This window comes from Opisthocomus hoazin, chromosome 3 (genome assembly GCF_030867145.1).
Source record: "Opisthocomus hoazin isolate bOpiHoa1 chromosome 3, bOpiHoa1.hap1, whole genome shotgun sequence".
Taxonomy (NCBI): domain Eukaryota; kingdom Metazoa; phylum Chordata; class Aves; order Opisthocomiformes; family Opisthocomidae; genus Opisthocomus; species Opisthocomus hoazin.
This window is the reverse complement of record NC_134416.1, coordinates 32235248-32255343: the sequence shown is the minus strand read 5'-3', so window position 1 is coordinate 32255343 and position 20096 is coordinate 32235248. Positions and strand designations below refer to the sequence as shown.

Genomic DNA, 20096 nt, shown 5'->3' with positions numbered 1-20096 from the left:
TCTCTTCTTCTTATTCAGAAAGTCTACTAAAACTTACATCACAGTAATTCACCTTTCAGTCCAATGTCTTTGTCTTCTGCTTAGCCAGCCCCTCATCCATTTTACACCCCTGGTGCTAGCGTCTGTCTTCTCTAACTTGGCTTATAATTTCCTGTATGTCAGAATAACAAATGTTTTTTAGGAGTCATTTGGTTGCTGTGTGTCCCATGAAAGGCACAGAAGGAACGCGTGAACGCTAACAAGCATGCTTACAATTTTAAGTCCATTCGAGGCTCAGCAGCCTGCTAAATGAAAGGAGAATTAGAGCTGAAGCAAAACAAACAGATCCTATGCTTGATTTGGTAATAAAGACCTTCTCTGGAGCTGGCGGGAGCTGGGTCTTTGGCCGGTTTAATGATTTCCAGTTCCCAAGAATCCGCGCGGTAGGAAGCAGCACCTCTTCGAAGGCCGGGGGCGATTAATGCCACCGACTTTTTGCTCTTCCGAAGGCAGCAGGCGACAGCGTGGCGGGGAGCGGTGCCGGAACCCCGGCACGCAGAAGCTGCTGGACCCGTCCCCTCGCCCCCAGCCGACCCCCCGGCTCCGGCCGTGCTGGACATGGCGTGGGGAGCCCACGGCCGGCGCGGTCTCCTCGGCAGGGACCCAGCCGCCGCCAGCCCGGCGCGGCCTTGCAGCGAGCGGGCTTTCTGGGAACAGCCACCACAGGCCCAGCCACGCTGCCAGTGACCCAGAAATTTAATTTCTGGAACCAGCCAGGCTAAGCTTCTCGGTTTACATGTCTGTCTGTGTACATGTACAGATCTCGCTTGAATTTGAAAAATGCTCCTACATCGCCTGCGCCTGGCTCCGGACATCGGTGCTTTTCCCTACTCCCACCCCTCGGGAGCAGCCCCTTCCCCTCCCCAGGCCTCCCCAGCACCGCCCCGGCTGGGCCCCCTCCCCCGCAGCCCCTGGGCCGGCCGCCCCGCGCCGCCCCTGCGGACCCCGCTGGCAGCCGGACCCTCCCTGAGGAGACTCTCCCGCCCTCCACGCCAAGCGCGGCGGGCTAGCAGCGCGGCTCTCCCCGCCCCCGGCGGTCGGGGCCTCGCGGTCCCTCCCGGCCGGCCGGCGGCGGGGAAGGGCATGGAGTTGGAGGGAGTCTATAAAAAGCGGCCGTGGGACGAGGCCGCCGTGCTGGCAGAGCCCCCCGCAGAGGCTGAGGCGCGGCGCCGGGCCGCGGCAGCCGCACCATGATCAACCCCAGCTACTACCCGTGGGGCTACGACGGCGACAACGGTGAGTGGGGCGCGGGGTCCCGGCGGCAACGCCCGGGCGAGGCCGTGCGTGGGGAGGGGGAAGGAGGGCTCCCGGCTGGTCGCCCTCGCCGGTGTGGAAGGGGAGGCAGTGGCTGAGGTCTCCGAGGTAAATAAAGTCAGTCTTCCTCCTACTAATGTAAGTTGTAGGTTGACGTAGCGTTCAAGTCCAGCTCTGGGCTCGCCGTGGTGCAGGAAGAGCGGGACCGCCATCCCCCCGCCTGCGGAGGCTGGAAGCCTGAGGGGCCTGTTCCTCAGCCAGGCTTTTTCGACGTGAAGCTCTTGATAAAACCATGGTGAAAATTAAGTCCACATTTTGTCTTCTTAAGATACCAGTGGCCTTTTCTCTCTGCAGATGGGTAGATGCTGCCACAGTTGATTTGTTTGGGTGTATCCCACCGTATTTCTAGCCACTTGGACTATGCACCTCGAGTTTCCTTCCTTGGTGGGTTGTCAGTCTCCTGATAAGTAAAGTCCTGAGGTTGCTGCGAGAGTTTAGATTCAGCCAAATGACTTAGAGTATCTAATATTCCAACTACAGTGATCTGATTGCTTTTTAGACCATGAAACTCTTGACAGGCCATGACTAACAACCAGGTGATTAGTAACCTACTCATTAATACATTTTGTTGTTGTTCTATAGCTAAGCAAAGCTAAGCTTGCATTTATTATAATACAACTTGTACCTAACTGGAAAATGTTGTCAAGATATTTCTCTGTATTTTTTCTAGGACCAGATCAGTGGCACAAAAATTACCCAATTGCCAAAGGACGCCGTCAATCACCTATTGAAATCAATAACAAAGAAGTGCATTATGATCGCTCCCTACTACCATGGTTTGCTAGTTATGATCCCGGTGCAGCTAAGACCATCCTCAATAATGGGAAAACCTGCAGAGTTGTATTTGATGATTCTTTCGATAGATCAGGTTAGTTTTGTTTTCACCTCAAGCTGTCATTATGTATCAGAGACTCTTGGAAGACAGAGTGTGCTCTGAATGCTCGTGGCTGTCAGAAGGTCTCTGTCTACTGCCTGTGTGTGTCGTATAGGTTTCTGTGACTCCAGTGCCCTGCACAACTGGTGGGAAAGGCCTGTGACTACTTTTAAAGTCCATAGGTAGAATCCTAGGGGATACAGAGAGCTGCAAAGGAGCTTGGTGCAGGATGAATTAAGGTGTAAGGTTCTGTGCTTGCAAGAGCCATTGCAGTTGTGCTGCTTTCCAGGAGCATGCAGCCCAGGCTTTGTTTATGAGGACTGAATTTTTCCATTCAAGACTATTTGAGACACCCAGCAGAGCATCTTTAACTGTGTGTATGGCTGAAGGTACAATATTTGAAAACTGTACCTCTATAATTTCTGATAAATCAAGTTATGAACCAGATGTTGCCACAAAGTCACAGTATTTAATCAGTGAAAACTCCATTTGGCATTCATGATATTTTGTCTTAACAAGGATTATACAGCTGAGAAATTCCAGTGTTTCAGCTTTAATGCCCAAAATCTTTCATCCACTCATCGTTATGACAATATGCAATGTGCTGCATAAATAATACATAGCTTTTAAGAGTTAGTGGGGTTATATATTTTGAAGAGATATGTCCATTCTGTTGAACAGGTGCTAGAAATATTTAATTTATGTTGGCAGAACCACTGACGTTTCATGTTAATACTGTTGGCTATGTTTCAGAGGAGAAAACATTACTGAAAGAAGTATGAAATTGCATTAGTACTAAGATAAAAAGGAAAAATCAAACACATACCTCACTCTATTCTTGGGTCAAGGTCAACAGAACAGTGTTATTATTTATAGTACATGGGATGGTAAGAAAAGGAAAAAGAAATGTCAATTTCAGTAAAATATTGAAAAGTCTGTCTTCCACAGTGTACAGACTTACTTCTTAACTGTGTTAAAAGTTGAAATTTCTATTATGGTATAACTAGGATTGACAGCTATAATTCCTAGGAGGAATTTTACTAATAGGTTTATTGATCTTAAATATCTGAAGGCATGGATTCAGTGTAGTGAATTTTTAATTTCTTGAGTTTCGTGAAAACTGAGGATCAAAACGTATGTAGGCTGGACTAGTTAATACGCTGTCAAAACTCACTAATGACTATGCAGTGAAGCATTAGATTACTTTTCTACCAAAGTGGGAATTTTTAGTGTTATTTGAATAAAAATATTGTTAATGTCAGATCACATGATACATCAGTAAAAAGATGTAGCTGTGGCATGTGAGAAGACCTCTATGACCATTACTTACCGTTTTCTGCCATTGCTGGTATTTGTTGGAACAGCATCAGACATATCAATGGTTGCATCTTCTGCATAAACGTCAAAGTTATAATTACTCAGATTTTGCACAGGAGGGAGTATTCAGGCACAGCAATCTGCAGCTTGGATGCAACATGGTGGCTGCAACGAGCAGAAAGTTTTGGAATGTTCTGAATTTTTTTCGGATGAACTGCTCAGTAACTGTTGTGTTCAGATCTCAGAAATAAAAAGTGACTCACTGGAAAAAAAGTAGGTGTATTTCTCAGCTCTTTGAAGGCAAGCAACATTCAGTGTTTATTGTTACGTCTCCTTTGTTATACCATTGCCTGCAGAGTCTGTGGGTGGTGTTCCTTCTCTAGCATAATGCTAATTGCAGGACGAATTCCACTGTGCATACTCCTACTGACTTGAGCGTGTTTAAAGTTTTTTAGGATATGTACAATGACTTCTTTTTTGTGTAAAGGAACCACCTGCTCCATAATACGTACATATGTAATAGCAATCATATAGGAATGAAGCTTTTATTCATTGAAACATTTCTTTAAGACATTCTATCTGTCTATCTATCTATCTGTCTACGTGTTTATCACTGTCTATCTGTCTGAATTATTTCTGAGTTAACCAGAAAACTAAGGGCTTCCTTTATTTTCGTAGTTTTTTCAGTTAGTAGTCATACCTGTATCTGTAGTTATATCTAGATTTTCATTAGTGGTAGATGAAGTAGAAGGTGAGTGATAAAATGAATTACTTTGGATGTCTCCCAGTTTTACTTCCATTTTCTCTTCTATGTCAGGAATACTTTGAATTTTCACCATTGGGACAGTTTCTTAAACTCGAATGATTACAGATAAGCTTTTGGGAAAAGTACCATCCAATGTAATTAATATATTATGTTGAAAAAGGCCTTATTGCTGTTATCTTTGGAGTTAGTCTAATGGAAGGAATTGGAAAATTTGTCTCCAACTATTTATAAAGTCTGCTTAACTTTAAGAATCTGCAATACAGCAGAAGGCTTTAGTGACAGGTATTTGCTTTAGGAGCTGTGTCATGCCTCTGCTGCCTGTCTGAACAAGTTAATTGATTGTTGTGGACTCACTTGCCTGTCTTACCATACCTATGTGGAGGAAGGACCTTAAGCACTGTAAAATCACTGCAGGTGGAGACTGGTGTCTCAATATCCAGGAAAGAGCTGGGAGATGAAATCAAAACCTCCTAGGCCGTTGTGCCACCTTGTGATGGCCACAGTAAAACCCATACCAGAACTTGGGTGCTTTGGCAGCTTACCAGTGCTATGTTTTTTGGCCTGAGTGGCAACTCAGATACTCTTTTAGATCCAGCAGTGACTCTGGTTTTGTTTCGAATTAGGGCTGCAATCTTATTTCTACTGGGAGAGTTCATTTGCTTTTAAAATTCCAAAAATATTTGTGCCAGAGAAGTGTCCTGAGACTACCTACCTGGTGGGATCATTGTCATAATGTTGTGTGAGATCTGTAGCTTGTAACTTCCTTACAATTTTCAACTCTGGCTTTCTTTATAATACTTGTGGATAGATGGTGACATCAAAACATTCAAATATTTAGGAAACAGTAAAGGTAAGTAAGTCTTGTACTGGAACCCAGACGCAGCAGTTGGGTCATGAAGGCTGTGTCAAATGGATGCCTTCCTTCATCTCCTTACTTTGTTTCTGTTATCTCCTTGACACTTTCTGTGAAAGTTCATCCGCCAAACGTTGGCTTCTCTTTTTTACTAATTTTCTGATGGATGACATTTAAGGGCTTGGAGTAACTCAGTGCAGGCACACTTTATTACAAGGTTACCTTGATGCTATTTGCAGAATCTTTTGATCTCTTGTCGAAGGAATGTGTGCCTTTGGAAGTGGATGATGAAAAAAAATAATATAAAGAGACCATAACTGTAAGTAGAGAAAGCTTGTGGCATATCGGTCTCTTTCAGCACAACTGGTGCTTGCGAACAGCATTTGCTAGAGTACCACTTTGTGGGAAATCTCATCTGTCTTTGCAAATGCAATTTTGATTACCAGCTTCTGGTGAATGAACATTTATTTGTTGACTGGTTCTAAAAAATTACAAACCCCAGTAACTTTAATTAAAACTGTGGGAAGTTTGTCAATAGACACATTTTGGTTGATTCCTGCAAAAAGTTCCTGAACATTTTGTGTACTGAATTTACATTGGAACAAGTCAGTTGTCGTTACAAGAATAGGACAGCTACATCTCAGTGCTTGTGTGGCTGTTGGTACACACCACTTGATGGCCGTACTGCATACTGCAAATGGCAGCAAAGTTAAATTCTTCCTTCGTTGTTTGACACATCTATCATCTGTAGTGTCTGCATGAAGGTACTCTGTGTTAATATGATCACTGCAGGGCTTGGGTACAGGGGATTTTGGTGTTGAGTTTCTGTTAACTTAACCTCCATGCGATTGTTTGAGGCTACAGTTACGAAGTGTACTGTCAGTTTTCTGCCCCTGCAGATGGGGATTTCAGCCCTACCGCGGATCACAAACAGAGATGATGTGGGAGCTCACTGCTGAACAGGCTCTGATCAATAGGCACAAAACTGGAAAAGGTGTGTTGCAGTGCAGGCGAAGGTGGGTGGGATGCTGACAGACTTCTGGCAGGCACTCCTCCATCCCCGTGAGAATACAAAGTTCAAATATAAAAGAAGTAATTCTTCTCCATATCTATTCAGTGATTGCTTAAAGACAATTTCAGTGAGAACTGTTTAAAACATTAGAAAAGTTTTTACGAAATACATTTTATCCCTGCAGTTAGAGTGTTTCAGTACAGAAATCCTCTTTCAAGTAGAGGCTTTTTTATAACATTTAAAATATGGCACTGACATTAAAAAGCTGTGGGTTTTGTACTGCACTGTTAGACTCTGTTACAAAGCAGCATAGCAAAGATAATGTATATTTTTCAATTGTCATGCAGCGATACCATACTAATTTACTTTAGTTGTGGTTTACCAGTTCATTTTATGGATTTGGCAGGATGTGACGATCATAAATCTTATAAGAACAGTTAGTTCTTCTCATGTTTATAAGCACAGCTCACCTCATGAATCTGTTTAGTGCTTCTTGTGGTTTTCCACCTGACTTTCACAGTATGCCTTCCCAGCAAATAGGGGAGGCATTTGCGTAGGCGTAACTTTGCCAGTTTTACTTTGGTGAGGTTAGATGATGACTGACATTAGCGCAGATTAACAACCAGACCCTTTCCTAAGCTGCTCAGCAAGTGGATGGACTTATTTCAAAACCTTCTTTGTCACATTTCTGTTGCTAAGGTCACCCTGCTAGCTAAGGTAAAGTGGAGTGGTCATCTCCACTCAAACTGCATCACAACTTTGTTTTGCTGTGTGAACACACAGAATGAGATACGGAGTGTTTTCTTGCCTTAGTTACATCCTCCAGTGCAACAATTGACCTCTCTGGGGAAAGCGTCTGCCTCAGGGATTACATTGAGAGTGGAAAAAACCCATTCTTTTATGAGCCAGTTCTGTCTCACGCTGCTTGGTTTATGTGGGATCAAATAAGAGGTGAGCTTTTTTACTGGAAGTGATGTGCACATGTGTGTCTGTGTAGGACTGCTTTGTGACAGACCATTCTTCAGTGTGGATGGAGGGACATGGAATTTGAGCAAGCGCTTCAGACTGACTTTTTTACGTCTAATATCAGGCACTGGTGTAGGGTGATGTGCAAATCCGTATAGAAAGAGTTAGTCACTGAGCAATGGGATGAGAGCTTGCAATAAGGCACCAAAAAGGAGTGAACACTTTTCTCCCTTGGGAGAATGCTTTTCTCCTCCCGGGTTGGTTTGTATATTCCTGCTGTTGGGCCGTGTTACTTTAATGACAGCAAGTTTGAGGGAGTTACATTCTGGTAAATGTGCTGTGGCCTTCCTGTTACTTCCTGTAGAGCAGAAAGAGGAACAGAAATGCCACATTTCCAATATTCAGAAGTATGTCCAGCCGTTCAGCTAGCCATGTGAAAAAGATTACACAGTATTTCAGAGAACTAAGAGAAAATCTGGCTGCCTGTATATCAGGGAGTGAGCCTGCAGGCTCCTTTTTTAAAACTCTTGCTTTTTGTTTCGTTCAGTGTCATAGGTAGAAGCTCATTGAGTCATGAGGCCTTCTAGAAAAGCATCCTTTCGTAAGTGTTTTGTGGTAGGAAAACAGCTATCACAGCCTTCAAACTGTGATTCTCGGATATTTAAGGTGAACATTTCCTATGTAATAACTGTTAGAATAATTCTGTTACATATAATTATGTAAATATATAAAAATAAATCTATATTTTAACACGACTGAAAACACTGAAAACAATTTAAAGATACCGTAATTTCTTTTATAAACTTTTACCTCATATTCCTTGTTTCACTGGTGCATGAATGTCTATTTGTGTTAGTATTTTCCAAAAACAAAAACCCAAGAGGATAAAGATACCCTTAGAATTTAGGTTCCAAGCCACATGTTTTTGTTTTTTTTAAAGAAAAAAGATTTCTTTTACTGACTTTGAGCTGTGCAGACGTAGTTTGGGATTTTTTTGTTTTAGATATTGGAGAACTTCATTCTTGTAATTGTTTTGTTTATCTTTTTTAAAGCATAGGGAAATTTCATTTCCTGACATTGTCATTTCATGTATTTCTATTCTTTTTACTACACACTTGAACTTAAAAGAAAGAAAACACCTTTTTGTCCTTCAGGAGGTGTTGGTTTATAGGCATCTTAGCCTGCATCGCTCTGTTTGCTTACAGTGTGCGAAGTAAAAGGTACTGTCTATTTATAGAGGAGTGAAGCCAGGAATGTGTTGGCAGGAGGTGATGCAGAGCTTCACTTAACGCCCAATCGAATATGTTTGCTGATGGCCCATCAGTGGAAATAATGACACATTTTTACCTTAAACTGGATTATTTGGTCTTACAGATCTATTTTAATGGAGGATTGATGGCCTTGTCAGCTACTACTGTTACTCTGTCTGTATCAGCCACAGTACTGAATGTCTGTGGGAGTAAGTAAAAGGAATTTGTTGAGAATAACAGCTTGCTCTTAATGTTCAGTAAAGAATACTCTTAGTACTTTATTTCTTGAGATGATCATGGATTTCATTCCTTTTCAGATTTAGGGATATTTTTCTGTAGCATATAAAGACCTGTTCTTGAGAACTGCTGAATGGTTTTTAGGAATGCTATAACTTCTATCTCCAAATAAAGTGAATGAAAATTGGATATTAATATTTGGTGAACATGAAGAAGTTCTTCCCTTTCTATTGCGAGATCCTTTCAAATATACCACATTCATTTGATATATAAAGTAAAAATGGTAAGATTGTTTAGAATACAGGGTATTGTTCATCACAGGCTGAACTTTGCTTTAGGAAAATAGTTTGTATTCTCAGTGATTCCTTTTCTGGCTGTTTTCTTTCTCCTCTTCCACAGCTGGATGGAACAGCCATTATAGCAGAAGCAGCGTCAGTAATTTCATGTGTTTTTAAACAAATAAGTCATAGCCTGCAATAAGAGACATGGGAATGTTTATCATCTAGCACTTCGGTAGTTGGTCTTCATCACGGCTGTTTTTGTGTGCTTTGATATAGGTAGATATTAGAAAGAATTCAGGAGGAGACTGACACCTAAATTTAGGTGTCTTATGTGAGCTTTTAAACGTAGGTGAGTTATGTCTCGAAACTCCCATTCGCATCAACAGAGGTGGAGTCACACTTCATCCGTGGAGTCCAAAGAGCAATCCAGGTCACCGTCTGTTGAGCATCTACCTTAAGGCAAGCAGAATTACGCTAGAAGTTTGACTGTTCTAATCAGGGTCTTACTTCAGTTACCCAAACATAGGCATCTCACGCCATTTTTGATAACCTAATCTATTTCACGTTGACTCCAGATACTGCTTTAGAAAAGTGCAGATCTTGTATCACACCTTACAGTCCTGTCCAGGTGTCTTTGGAATATCCCAGAAGGTACTAGATGCACATTTATACAGCTGAATTAAAACAGTGATCTCTACTGACTGTAACGGAAGCCTAGACACAGATAATTTTCATGTGCCTGTAAGTGCGTATAGCTGCAGGTGGTTGCCTGAAGTACTGCTAAAGTCAATGCAGATTTCCAAGATGTACTCATTACTCTTAGAATGTAGAACACCTGTGCAGTGAATATGTAAATATGTATGTAAATGTTTTAAAATACATATATTTCTTTTAAAAAAATTGGAAGAGACGCGAGTCTAATGCTGATGCAGATTATCAATTGCAGTGCTGAGAGGTGGGCCACTTCCAGGAGTCTTCAGGCTGCGTCAGCTTCACTTTCACTGGGGTTCATCTGATGACCATGGCTCTGAGCATGTTGTGAATGGAGTGAGATATGCAGGAGAGGTAAGACTCACCAGTTTTTACTTTAGAATAGGGTGTAAAATAACATTTGTCATTATTGTTCAGGTGGGGCAAGATTTCTCATTTGTCTGCTTTTCAAGGAGCTCTTTCTATAACTCTGTTTATCTGTGACATTTTCTTCTCACTCCCATCGATTCATATAAATGTGGATTGGGCTGAAATAATTCTCACAGCATAAGAAAATAAAAATACTATGTGAAACAAAAGTTTCCATGTTCTCAAACCAACATAGCTTGAAACATAGGACAGCAAGACTGAATTACTGAGAAGCAATGCAAACTTACTGAAAGAGTATTCTAAGAGTACAGTATTATAGCATAATTATAAAATATTAGCAACAGAACGGAGGAAGAATGTATTACCTTGATTTTCTACCACTTCAGGACTGTAAGGGAATATGAGAACTGTAGACTAATAATACACAGAGCTTACATTCTTATGGATTCTTTGCTAGAATTTCTGTAATTCGAAAGCCAGATGGAAATGAATCACATATCAGTAGATGACTTCTGAACTTCATGTTCGACCTGCTTACTTAAGCATGTTTTCTATGTTCATAGAATCATAGAATGTTTTGGATTGGAGGGGACCTTAAAGGTAATCTAGTTCCAACCCCTCCGCCATGGACAGGGACACCTTCCACTAGACCAGGCTGCTCAAAGCCCTGTCCAGCCTGGCCTTGAACACTTCCAGGGAGGGGGCAGCCACAGCTTCTCTGGGCAACCTGTGCCAGTGTTTCACCACCTTCATGGTGAAGAATTTCTTCCTAATACCTGATCTAAATCTCCCCTCTTTTAGTTTACAGCCATTCCCCCTTGTCTTATCACTACACACTCTTGTGAAAAGTCCCTCTCTGTCCTTCCTATAGGCTCCCTTCAGGTACTGGAAGGCTGCTATAAGGTCTCCCCACAACCTTCCTATCTCCAGGCTGAACAGCCCCAATTCTCTCAGCTTTTCATCATAGAAGAGGTGTTCCAGACCTCGAATCATTTTGTGGCCCTCCTATGGACCTGCTCCAACAGGTCTACGAGCCTGTGTTCTTCAGCTTTAAGATGAGATTTCTGTTCTTTTTTGCAATTTCTGTATTAAGATGTTTGTAGTTTATTTTAAAGCAAATAGTAGTCTAATAACAATAGATGGCTGATACAACTTGTATATTAATTGCTGTCTCTTTTTTAATATTTTTTTTTCTGGAAGGCCTAGTCCTTCACCTTTGTTGCCTCAAATTCTCTCATGTATAAGAACTCTAAATTCAGTCTGATTGCTTGATATTTAGTAATTGTGGGGTTTTTTGCATGTTTTTCTTTGTTTCCAGCTACATTTGTTACACTGGAATCCCAAATACAGTAATTACCTTGATGCTGTGAGAAGAACTGATGGAATAGCCGTTTTGGCCATATTTTTGCAAGTAAGTAGAAGCACGCAACCCTCCTTTGTACTGCTACTGTAGAGTTTTCTATTCTTCCAGGGTTTAAAAAGAGAAACCCTCTGAATATATTTTCTAGGGATCATACCACATTGAAGGGCTTGACTTTTGGTAATGCATGCTTTTCAAGTTACAGAGCATGAGTCATGTTATGTCAAATGGTATCCGAAACTACACGCACTTGTCCCAGTGGCTATTGTGTCACTATGTGGCTGGTGGAAACTGTAAATCCAGATGTATTTGCCCCTGCTTTGGGGACACGATGTCAGTAGTGGCCCTCTGACCAGTAGCAGTCAGCTGTCTTCTATGCTGATCATGGACTGATTTCAAGGACGGGTACTGCTCCTAGGCTTTTCGTGAACTTTCTCCCAGGCAAAACTAACTCACAGATAATACATGTAATCCATCCTTTTTTGAAATCCTTTTGGGAGCATGCAGTCTTAGCCAGAAATACTGGCCTTTGCTCTCTCTTGTTTAATTAATATTCACTAGAGATAGAAAGATGGCCATCTGTGTTGAGATCAATTGCAAACAGTAGATCTGACCATGAAGTCTGGATTCCATTCCATGGAATGAAACTTTCCAATTTCTGTACTAGAGTCTGAAGAGTTATTTATCTTTGTTAGGCTAAAATTCAATGTCAACAGGAGTAGCTGTATTGTGAAATTACCCATGATGCTGAGTTTCTGTACTGATATAATTTCATTATTTGGAACATAATATCTGTTGGGGTAGAGACAGGGGGTACAGACAGAGGGGACAGACAGAAGACATAGCTTACTAAGCTGGTAGGGGTGATAGGTTAGGTTAGTGCATTGTCATTTTGTAGTTGATAAATGTTTAGATCCACATATATAAAAACAAGAGAAAGAAGCAGATCAAGCAGAACTCTTGGGTTAGCTCTTGCTTTCTTCCTTTACAGGTAGGGAAAACTCCCAAACCAGAGATGAAGAGAATTCTTGAAGAAATAAATGCTATCAAAACAAAGGTAATGATGTTGGGCTATTCATTATAGGAAGATTGCTGCAAATTTTCAGGACAAAAAAAAAAACACCAAGTGGCATGACTTCCTAGATTTCAAATTCTGATCTACAGCATTGCCAGAATCTGCTTGTGAATAAAACCATGGGTAGCTTTTCATTAACAAGAAAAGTCCTTCTTCCATTTATGTATGCGCCTTCTTTGGCTTTATGGGCCTTGTAATATGCTGAAAATGAGTCATCTCACCAAACTTTACTCACCTAAAAACCAGGCATGGGGTCTTATTTCTTCAGTGGTCAGTGACAAAAGAAAGGCACCTTTGGAAATTGGTCCATTTGGTCTTGAAATAGGCTGCCCAGTGGAGCTGTGGAAATGCCATTGACTAGACATCTGTGTCTCAGATAACATTAGGTGATAAGAATCTCACATTTAATAAGCTGTCTTGTTTGTTATTAGTGCAAATATTATAAATCTAGAGTACCTGTCTTACTTCATTATACGCTGACCTAATCCAATATTCAATAGATAGGCATAATTTCCAGAAGAAAGGAGTCCAGAAGGAAGAGTATTTCTTCACCGGAGTGAGTGAAGCACATTGGTACTGGATGTCACTTGACATGGGGTAGCCCAGGTACAGGAAGTAGCTTCATGGAGTTGTATGTTGTGTCAAGCTTCTCTAGGTCCATCTGTGAGGGTTATTCAGTCCACTTACCTTTACACTGCATTATTATGTATTGTGTAGATGTGGGCTTAGTTTCCTTAGTTCATACCTTTGAAGTATCTGTTTCACTCTCTGTTTCTTAAAATGCCAGAGCTGCATCTTTAACTAATCTTGACTAGAGCTGTGGAAGAGCTTCCTATTTGGTTTGGCTGTGTTTTTTTTAAAGGGTAAAGAAGCTCCTTTTCCAAACTTCGATCCTTCAATTCTTTTCCCTAAATCTCATGACTACTGGACATATCATGGGTCTTTCACTACTCCACCTTGCGAAGAGTGCATCACCTGGATTGTCCTTAGAGAGCCTATCATTGTCAGTTCAGACCAGGTAAACTTCAAATAGATAATATTTTACCCGCTTCTTTTTAGTTACATGTGATAACCTGATATTACTCTTTTGACAAGGAAAATGCTCATTGGATTCTGTGAGAAATTGCATAATTAAAAGGACAGTGAAGAACCGAATGCCTTAGAAACTACCTTGGGACTCCATAGGGAACCTGTAAAAATCTTCAAAGGACTGCAGTCTACAACCTAGTATGTGCATTCAACCTATTAGACACGTCTCTCTATCTGTCTCTGTATGACTCCTACATTAACTAATTGAGTGGAGACAATGACCTTCTGTACTTGGAACAGCTCATTGTTTCGTAGCCCATGTCAGACATCGTGGTGCTTCAAATCCACAGACATCAGAGAGCTTTATAAATCAGTAAAATCGTAACGCAGTGTAGATGGTAAGAGTTTATAACAGTTTGGAGTGTGACTGACAGCAAGCAGTAGTTAATATATATGAGTTCTTGCCCCCGTCAGCTGGAGACCTCTTGTGACATCAACTAAAGAATAATTCTCTGTTTGTTGCGCAGTCCCTGTGTTCCCATGATATTAACTCTTGCTGGCAGGAAGGGATAGACCTAGGTGTGGCTCATACCTTTTATTTTACACAGAGCTTAAAACACTGCATTACACCAATTTGCAACCATTTAAATCAGAACTTTGGCACATTCAGCTAAAGCTTATATTAGGTTTGTACCAACAACTTTGATTATGCAGGATTTTTTCAACCATTTATATTGTCTCAAGCTTCCTCACGTGAAGTGTTCATTGCTTATGATGAGTGTTTGAGGGTGGTCACTGGACAAATCAGGAAATGACGCTGCTGTGAAAAAGTGATTATCTGTGATTAAATGCAGTGGGACAGTTGGGTATCTTAACTACATTGCACACTGAATGAAGCAGGAGTCCAGTGTTCTCACGGAATGCAGCTGAGCATTTCCAGCTTTTTGAACATACTACTTTGCAAATGTGTCTCTTAGAGCATGTTTCTTTCAAAACCATCTTTTTTTCAGAATACAAATTTAATGGCATTGGTGATGGAGTCTGACCCACATTCTAGATGGCATCATGTAACCAAGCAAATTATGGAAGTGTTGTGTCAGGTTCTTGAGACCAGTGTTTCTGGAAGGTATACCAGCTAAATTTTCACAAACAGGAGCAGCATCAGATAACTATAGTTTCTTGTTAATTTGAAAGCCTTCTCTAGTTACTTACCACAAAGAAGTGTTTCTTGTTAATCCGTATTCCCTCTCAATCACATTTATAGAAATTTGAATGCCCTCTTTCATCACATTTCAGCCTATGATTCTACTCGTACCACACAAGTCAGTTTTCTTATCTGACATTATTCCTCTACTCAGCAGACTATAATGATACAATGTCACAAATTTCAAGACTCCAGGATAGTGAGAACATGAACATTAATCAGGTGACTGAAATATTAGGTGGATATTATATGTAGACACATAACTTTTTAATTTATATTCTCAAAGTGGTGAGGTGTTTCGTTGTGTTGATTAATATGCATGTATCACAAAAAAAACCTATTTTCTAGTACTTTGTATTCGTGTGGCTCTTATTGCATCTTATTGAATTGATATGCTTCCTGGTTTCTTGCCCATACAAACATTAAAATACGTGAGCTATTCTGAAACTGGTACTAGTGTGTAAAATACATAAATGGTCTGACTGGTTTCCACAAAATAAATCTGCTTAGAGGTTTATATTATAGAAGATCAGCTACAGATTTTGTTGGGATAAGTGTTGTCATTACTCAGCATCTCTGATATAAAATGCATTTTTGAAGGAATAACTAATCACATCATTGATCCAGCTTCATGAAAAGACTTACTGATCACTGCTGTGATTAGGTCATGGCCTATTTTTCAGCTTATCTAAATTTAGTGAGTATTGGGAAGCATACACACTGTTTGGTAACTGGCCCTACTGTAGAAAAAATGGAGCATATAAGGTGAAGAAGAAATTACTACATACAGGTGCGGCATTTGCTTTTATCCTGAGATAAGAGCTTTTCAGGCAGAAATGGCAGTGTGTGTGAGGCACTGTATGCAAATACAATAGAAAGACTTTCCTCACTCCAGAGTGCCTGCAGTCTGAATAATGTATTCATAAAAGAGGATTGTGTTACCAATTATTTCTAATCCTAGAAAGTGTACTTCCATGGCAGCCTCATTAATAGTAATTATTTTAAGTGTATGTGCATTTACAGTGGATTGTTTGGATGCTTTTGCAGGCAGATGGTAATAGCAGATTAGCCACAAGGATAAGCGCAGTTGCTGTGAGTCAGTACTCTGCAGGAAAAATCAGTTCACCAGGAATCCCTGTGAGATGTAGGGCAGGTGGCCTAGCTGTAAAGATTGCTTTTAATGAAAGGATGGGATTTCAACTGTGGAAAAACTCTGTCCAGTTGCTGCCTATTTTTTTCACCTTTATGTAGCTATAGCCTGAATATATGCCTTTTTTTTACTGAGTAGGGCAGATCTTCCCCAAATAACAGTAAAAGCCACCAATCTCTTCTCCAATAGTACCTTATCAGTATTAAAAAACTGATGAACTATTTTCATCTCCTCATCTCATTTTTCATCTCCAAATTATTCTTCATCTGAAATCTGAAATTTGATTTCAGATGAGTAATCCAGCTGATGCATATTATTCTGGTTATAAATATGACTTCATCATTGTTCAAGCAAACTGAGACAGCTGCCTTTTCTGAGCCATGTAGTGAAGAGCAGTGTTGAGATGCCTGAGCTAGCTCAGTCCGTAAACTGGATTTAGTATAGTCCCAGTGAACCCAGCTTTTACAGCCCAGATGGAGGTTCTGCTTCTGTCGGACTTGAACTCAGAGCTGTAAAAGGTAGATACATTAGCGTATTGAAGCTAATTGCAAACAAAGTTGATGCGTGCCACGCGTGGGGCTACGTTTTCAAGTGTGCACATGGGACAATGTGTGCATTCTTTTCATGGTAAGCCGTTCAAACAGGGAAGTGTCAAGTGTCTGAATCACAGCTGATACGCTTTCTGTCTAATGTTGTGCACAGCATTGACAGCAAAAGAACGTAATGTATCTGTAAGTGGGTATATGTGTTGCATCCTTTGAAAATCAGAAAGCAGTAGAGGAAGAGCGTTATACAGTTTTGAAGAGTATGGGGAGAACTCTTCCTATCTTTCCCTCAAAAAAACCCATACCTTAGTTGAAAGAAAAGGCCAAGGAGAGTCAAGGTGCAGATCCTGTTTACAAACCATTTGAAACCTTGACCGAGTCATTATCCAGATTTACATTCCTGTTATTAATAATGGACTTTTTTGTGTCACTGCAGCAGAATATATCCTCTGCTACAGACCCACCACGGAAATGAACATAGTTTATAATTTATCCTTGACATCTTGCCATTCCGGAGGCTTCTTAACAAACAGGCACCAAAACAGGGTTAGAGCGGGAGAGGTTTATTGAGGCATAGGCTGTTCTATTTGCATTTTCTGAGGACTTCTCACAGTTTCTGTGGCTGTACAGAGTTCTGTAGACAGTACATAAATGACAGTACTTTTCACAATCCTGTTTAGATAGGACCCATTTTTTTCTGTCCTGACTATTTCTAAGATTATTACTGCTAGGAAAAAAGCATGAGTACAGTTCTTGTGGTGACGGGGTGAAGGACTTTTCACAACTTTGAAGGAGGCTTTCACCCCAGCTTCTTGGGCTGGACCAGCCTCCCTGGTTTAGCTGTTGGAGTGTGGATTTGATTCCAAGGGATTTTCATCAGGACACTTCAATTTTTGATCTCCTGCAGATGGCAAAGCTTCGCAGTCTATCCAAGAATGCCGAGAATGAACCTGATCTGCCCCTGGTTGATAACTGGCGCCCAACTCAGCCTCGGTATTTCAGGATGGTGAGCGCATCATTCCTCTAGGACCTGGCTCAGGTTTGGTGGCCCTGAGTGAGGCAACCTCTAGAACTAAGAGATGGCTTTGATGTGTGTCGTCTGTTGCATTTAGACATAACTCCAGCTGTAGGTCCGAAGGCTGAAACTTTGAGTCGTGAAATGTGAATTTCACTTTCAGAGGATAACATTTACTTAGGCAAATCCTACCATTAAAGTGGAAGTAGAGAATCTGTTTGGCTCTTCACAACTGCTTTAAGCTTAGCTTTTGTTAATAGTACAAAGGAATAAAGAAGATGCTACTAACAACTACAAAACCATTTCCTATTGCCCACATGTCCCTTGATGTTTGCCTTATTCCATGCTAAAGAGGTTGCAGTTAAGAGAAGTAATTGTTTTCAGCATAAAAATGTATTTTTCAGTAGTTGTTTCCAGCATTATCCGTATCTGAGCTGCTCTGAGCTGCACCAGTTAATGCACAAGGCATTCTTGTAAATAAATGAGAGCACTCTCTTGGTATTTGATAGTCACATAAAATGTGAAAAAAATAGAAAATTGCATCATAACCATCGAAAAAGAACTAGGCTTTTGGCTTCTTAAAACAATTGACAGGTGAAACAGAGGTCTGTTCTGAAAATTGTATTCACCAAGTTATACGTAGTTAAAACTGTGGAATGGGGGAAGAGCTGTTTCTGTTTGTGTCAGAACTGGTTGTCCATATTAAAAGACTAATTTGCATTTTAATATTGTAGCACTCAAACTGACATGGATTTTGAGAACTTGGTCTTTGTATCTTGAATATATATTTTCTCTATGTATGCAAGTGGCTTTTCTGTGTAAAACGGGTGTTAAGACAGCAAGAGTTCTTAATCTTTTCAGGGTTTTTTTTGAGTCAGATTCTCACTGCGTGTGCAAATATAATTCATACAATCTTAGAGGTCTTTTCCAACCTATTATTCTAAGATCATCAAGTCAACCCAACACCACCATGTCCTCAAGTACCACGTCTGCACATTTTTTGAAAACCTCCAGGGATGGGAACTCCACCACTTCCCTGGGCAGCCTGTTCCAATGTCTGAGCACTCTTTCAGTAAAGAAATTTTTCCTAGTATCTAATCTAAACCTCCCCTGGTGCAACTTGAGGCCATTGCCGCTTGTCCTATTGCTAGTTAGCTGGGAAAAGAGACCAACACCTGCCTCACTACAACCTCCTTTCAGCAATAAGGTCCCCCTCAGCCTACTCCAGACTAAACAGCCCCAGCTTCCCACACCTGCTCCTCACAAGACTTGTTCTCTAGACCCCTCACCAGCCTCGTTGCCCTTCTCTGGACACGCTCCAGCACCTCAATGTCCTTCTTGTAGTGAGGAGCCCAAAACTGAACACAGTACTCAAGGTGCGGCCTCACCAGTGCTGAGTACAGGCGCATGATCACCTCCCTGCTCCTGCTGGCGAAATATAATCGATCCTGCTGTCAATGAGATTTGTGCATGAATACCTGAAACCACAGTTTGACTCTCCTGATCAAAATGCAGTTGACCAGGCTGTTCTTGTCTCTTGTTTTGGTGTAAAGAACAATGAAACAGGATTGTAAGCCTGTATGTGAAATAACAGTATTTCTGCATTAAAAAATCCAACAATAATAAATTTATTTACTTAAGAATTTCTGTTCTGTGTGTTTTTTTCCAGTTTTAGAGACGTAAAAACAACAGAATTTTAAAGAAAGACTTGTCAATATCCTCTGCGGTACACCTTAACGGAAATTGATGATGGATGGTATATTTGTCAGATGTTTGTTTGAAGTGCAAGAGTACTGATAATATTTCATGTGACTGCAAGCAAGGAAATAGCATGTTCAGTGTGCTACATCTTTGAGACATCCACATCTGTTTTAGTGAGATCACTCTATTCTGACAATGGCTTTCTTGTAAGGTTACAGGAATCGACTCCTTTGCAAGTTGATTGCACAGTGGACATGTTCAGTCTGTGTCTAAATCCATTAACTGGAGTGGTAATTTATGTTGAGCTCTGGAAGTATGAAGCAGCTGCTGCTCTGGCAGTGGCCAGACCCCGAGCTGCTGTGCTCGAGGGCAGGAGGAGGTTGCTGAACTTGGTGATGAGATGGGGGGAGTCTGTGCCCTGTCCGCAAGGCTGCCCACTGTGAAAGAGTCTGGACCATGTCCTCACTTCGCTTTCTTCCTTCAGATATGTAGTGTTATGGCTGGGAAACTTAATTTAGTGGTGGTTGGTATTTCCCAACGGATTTCCCAATTGGATTGCATTGCACTTTTCATTTGTAAAATGATTTGTTTGTGAAATGATTCAGAGGAGTAAACACCCGTTTAGGTTGCATGCATGTATTGCTGACTTTGACACAGACTGTCTTACATGTACATACTTCCACTTACTCGATGGATGACTTACACCAGTAAAACCTATGCAGGTCCCTATGTTTGAAAACTTTTTTTTTTTTAAAATACTTGATTAGAGGTAATTTCTTCCCAGCTGGGTTGTTCCAGGCCAGTTCAAAGTATCGCTTTCTGTTTGACCACCAGTACCCAACACAGTGTTCACTGTAGGGATAAGAACCTGCTGCTGGCTGTGCTTTGTACTGCAGAGGAAGGTTTGATGCATAAGCATTCCTTCAGCTCAGAAACTTCTAAGTAAATATCCAAAACAACATCAGGAAGTATTCTGTATCTGGTAACTGATGTTATTCTGAGCAGGAATGCAAGTCACAGAACTTCAC

The 20096-nt window shown here is 41.0% G+C and overlaps 1 protein-coding gene across 4 annotated transcripts; it reads left to right on the top strand.

Annotated features, from left to right (window-relative positions):
• The first annotated feature begins 991 nt into the window (after positions 1 to 991).
• LOC104339443 (carbonic anhydrase 3) lies at positions 992 to 18979 on the top strand. 4 transcript variants are annotated; one of them, XM_075415912.1, is made up of 7 exons: positions 992 to 1275; positions 2024 to 2221; positions 9856 to 9974; positions 11308 to 11400; positions 12341 to 12406; positions 13287 to 13442; positions 17260 to 18979. In XM_075415912.1, exons 1-7 carry the CDS (start codon positions 1230 to 1232, stop codon positions 17377 to 17379), a joined length of 798 nt encoding a protein of 265 aa, XP_075272027.1. In that variant the 5' UTR covers positions 992 to 1229; the 3' UTR covers positions 17380 to 18979. The 4 variants fall into 4 exon arrangements, with proteins under 4 accessions (XP_075272027.1, XP_075272026.1, XP_075272028.1 ...); XM_075415911.1 differs by lacking the exon at positions 17260 to 18979 and adding an exon at positions 14464 to 17242; XM_075415913.1 differs by lacking the exon at positions 17260 to 18979 and adding an exon at positions 13520 to 14539.
• The last annotated feature ends 1117 nt before the right edge of the window (positions 18980 to 20096 follow it).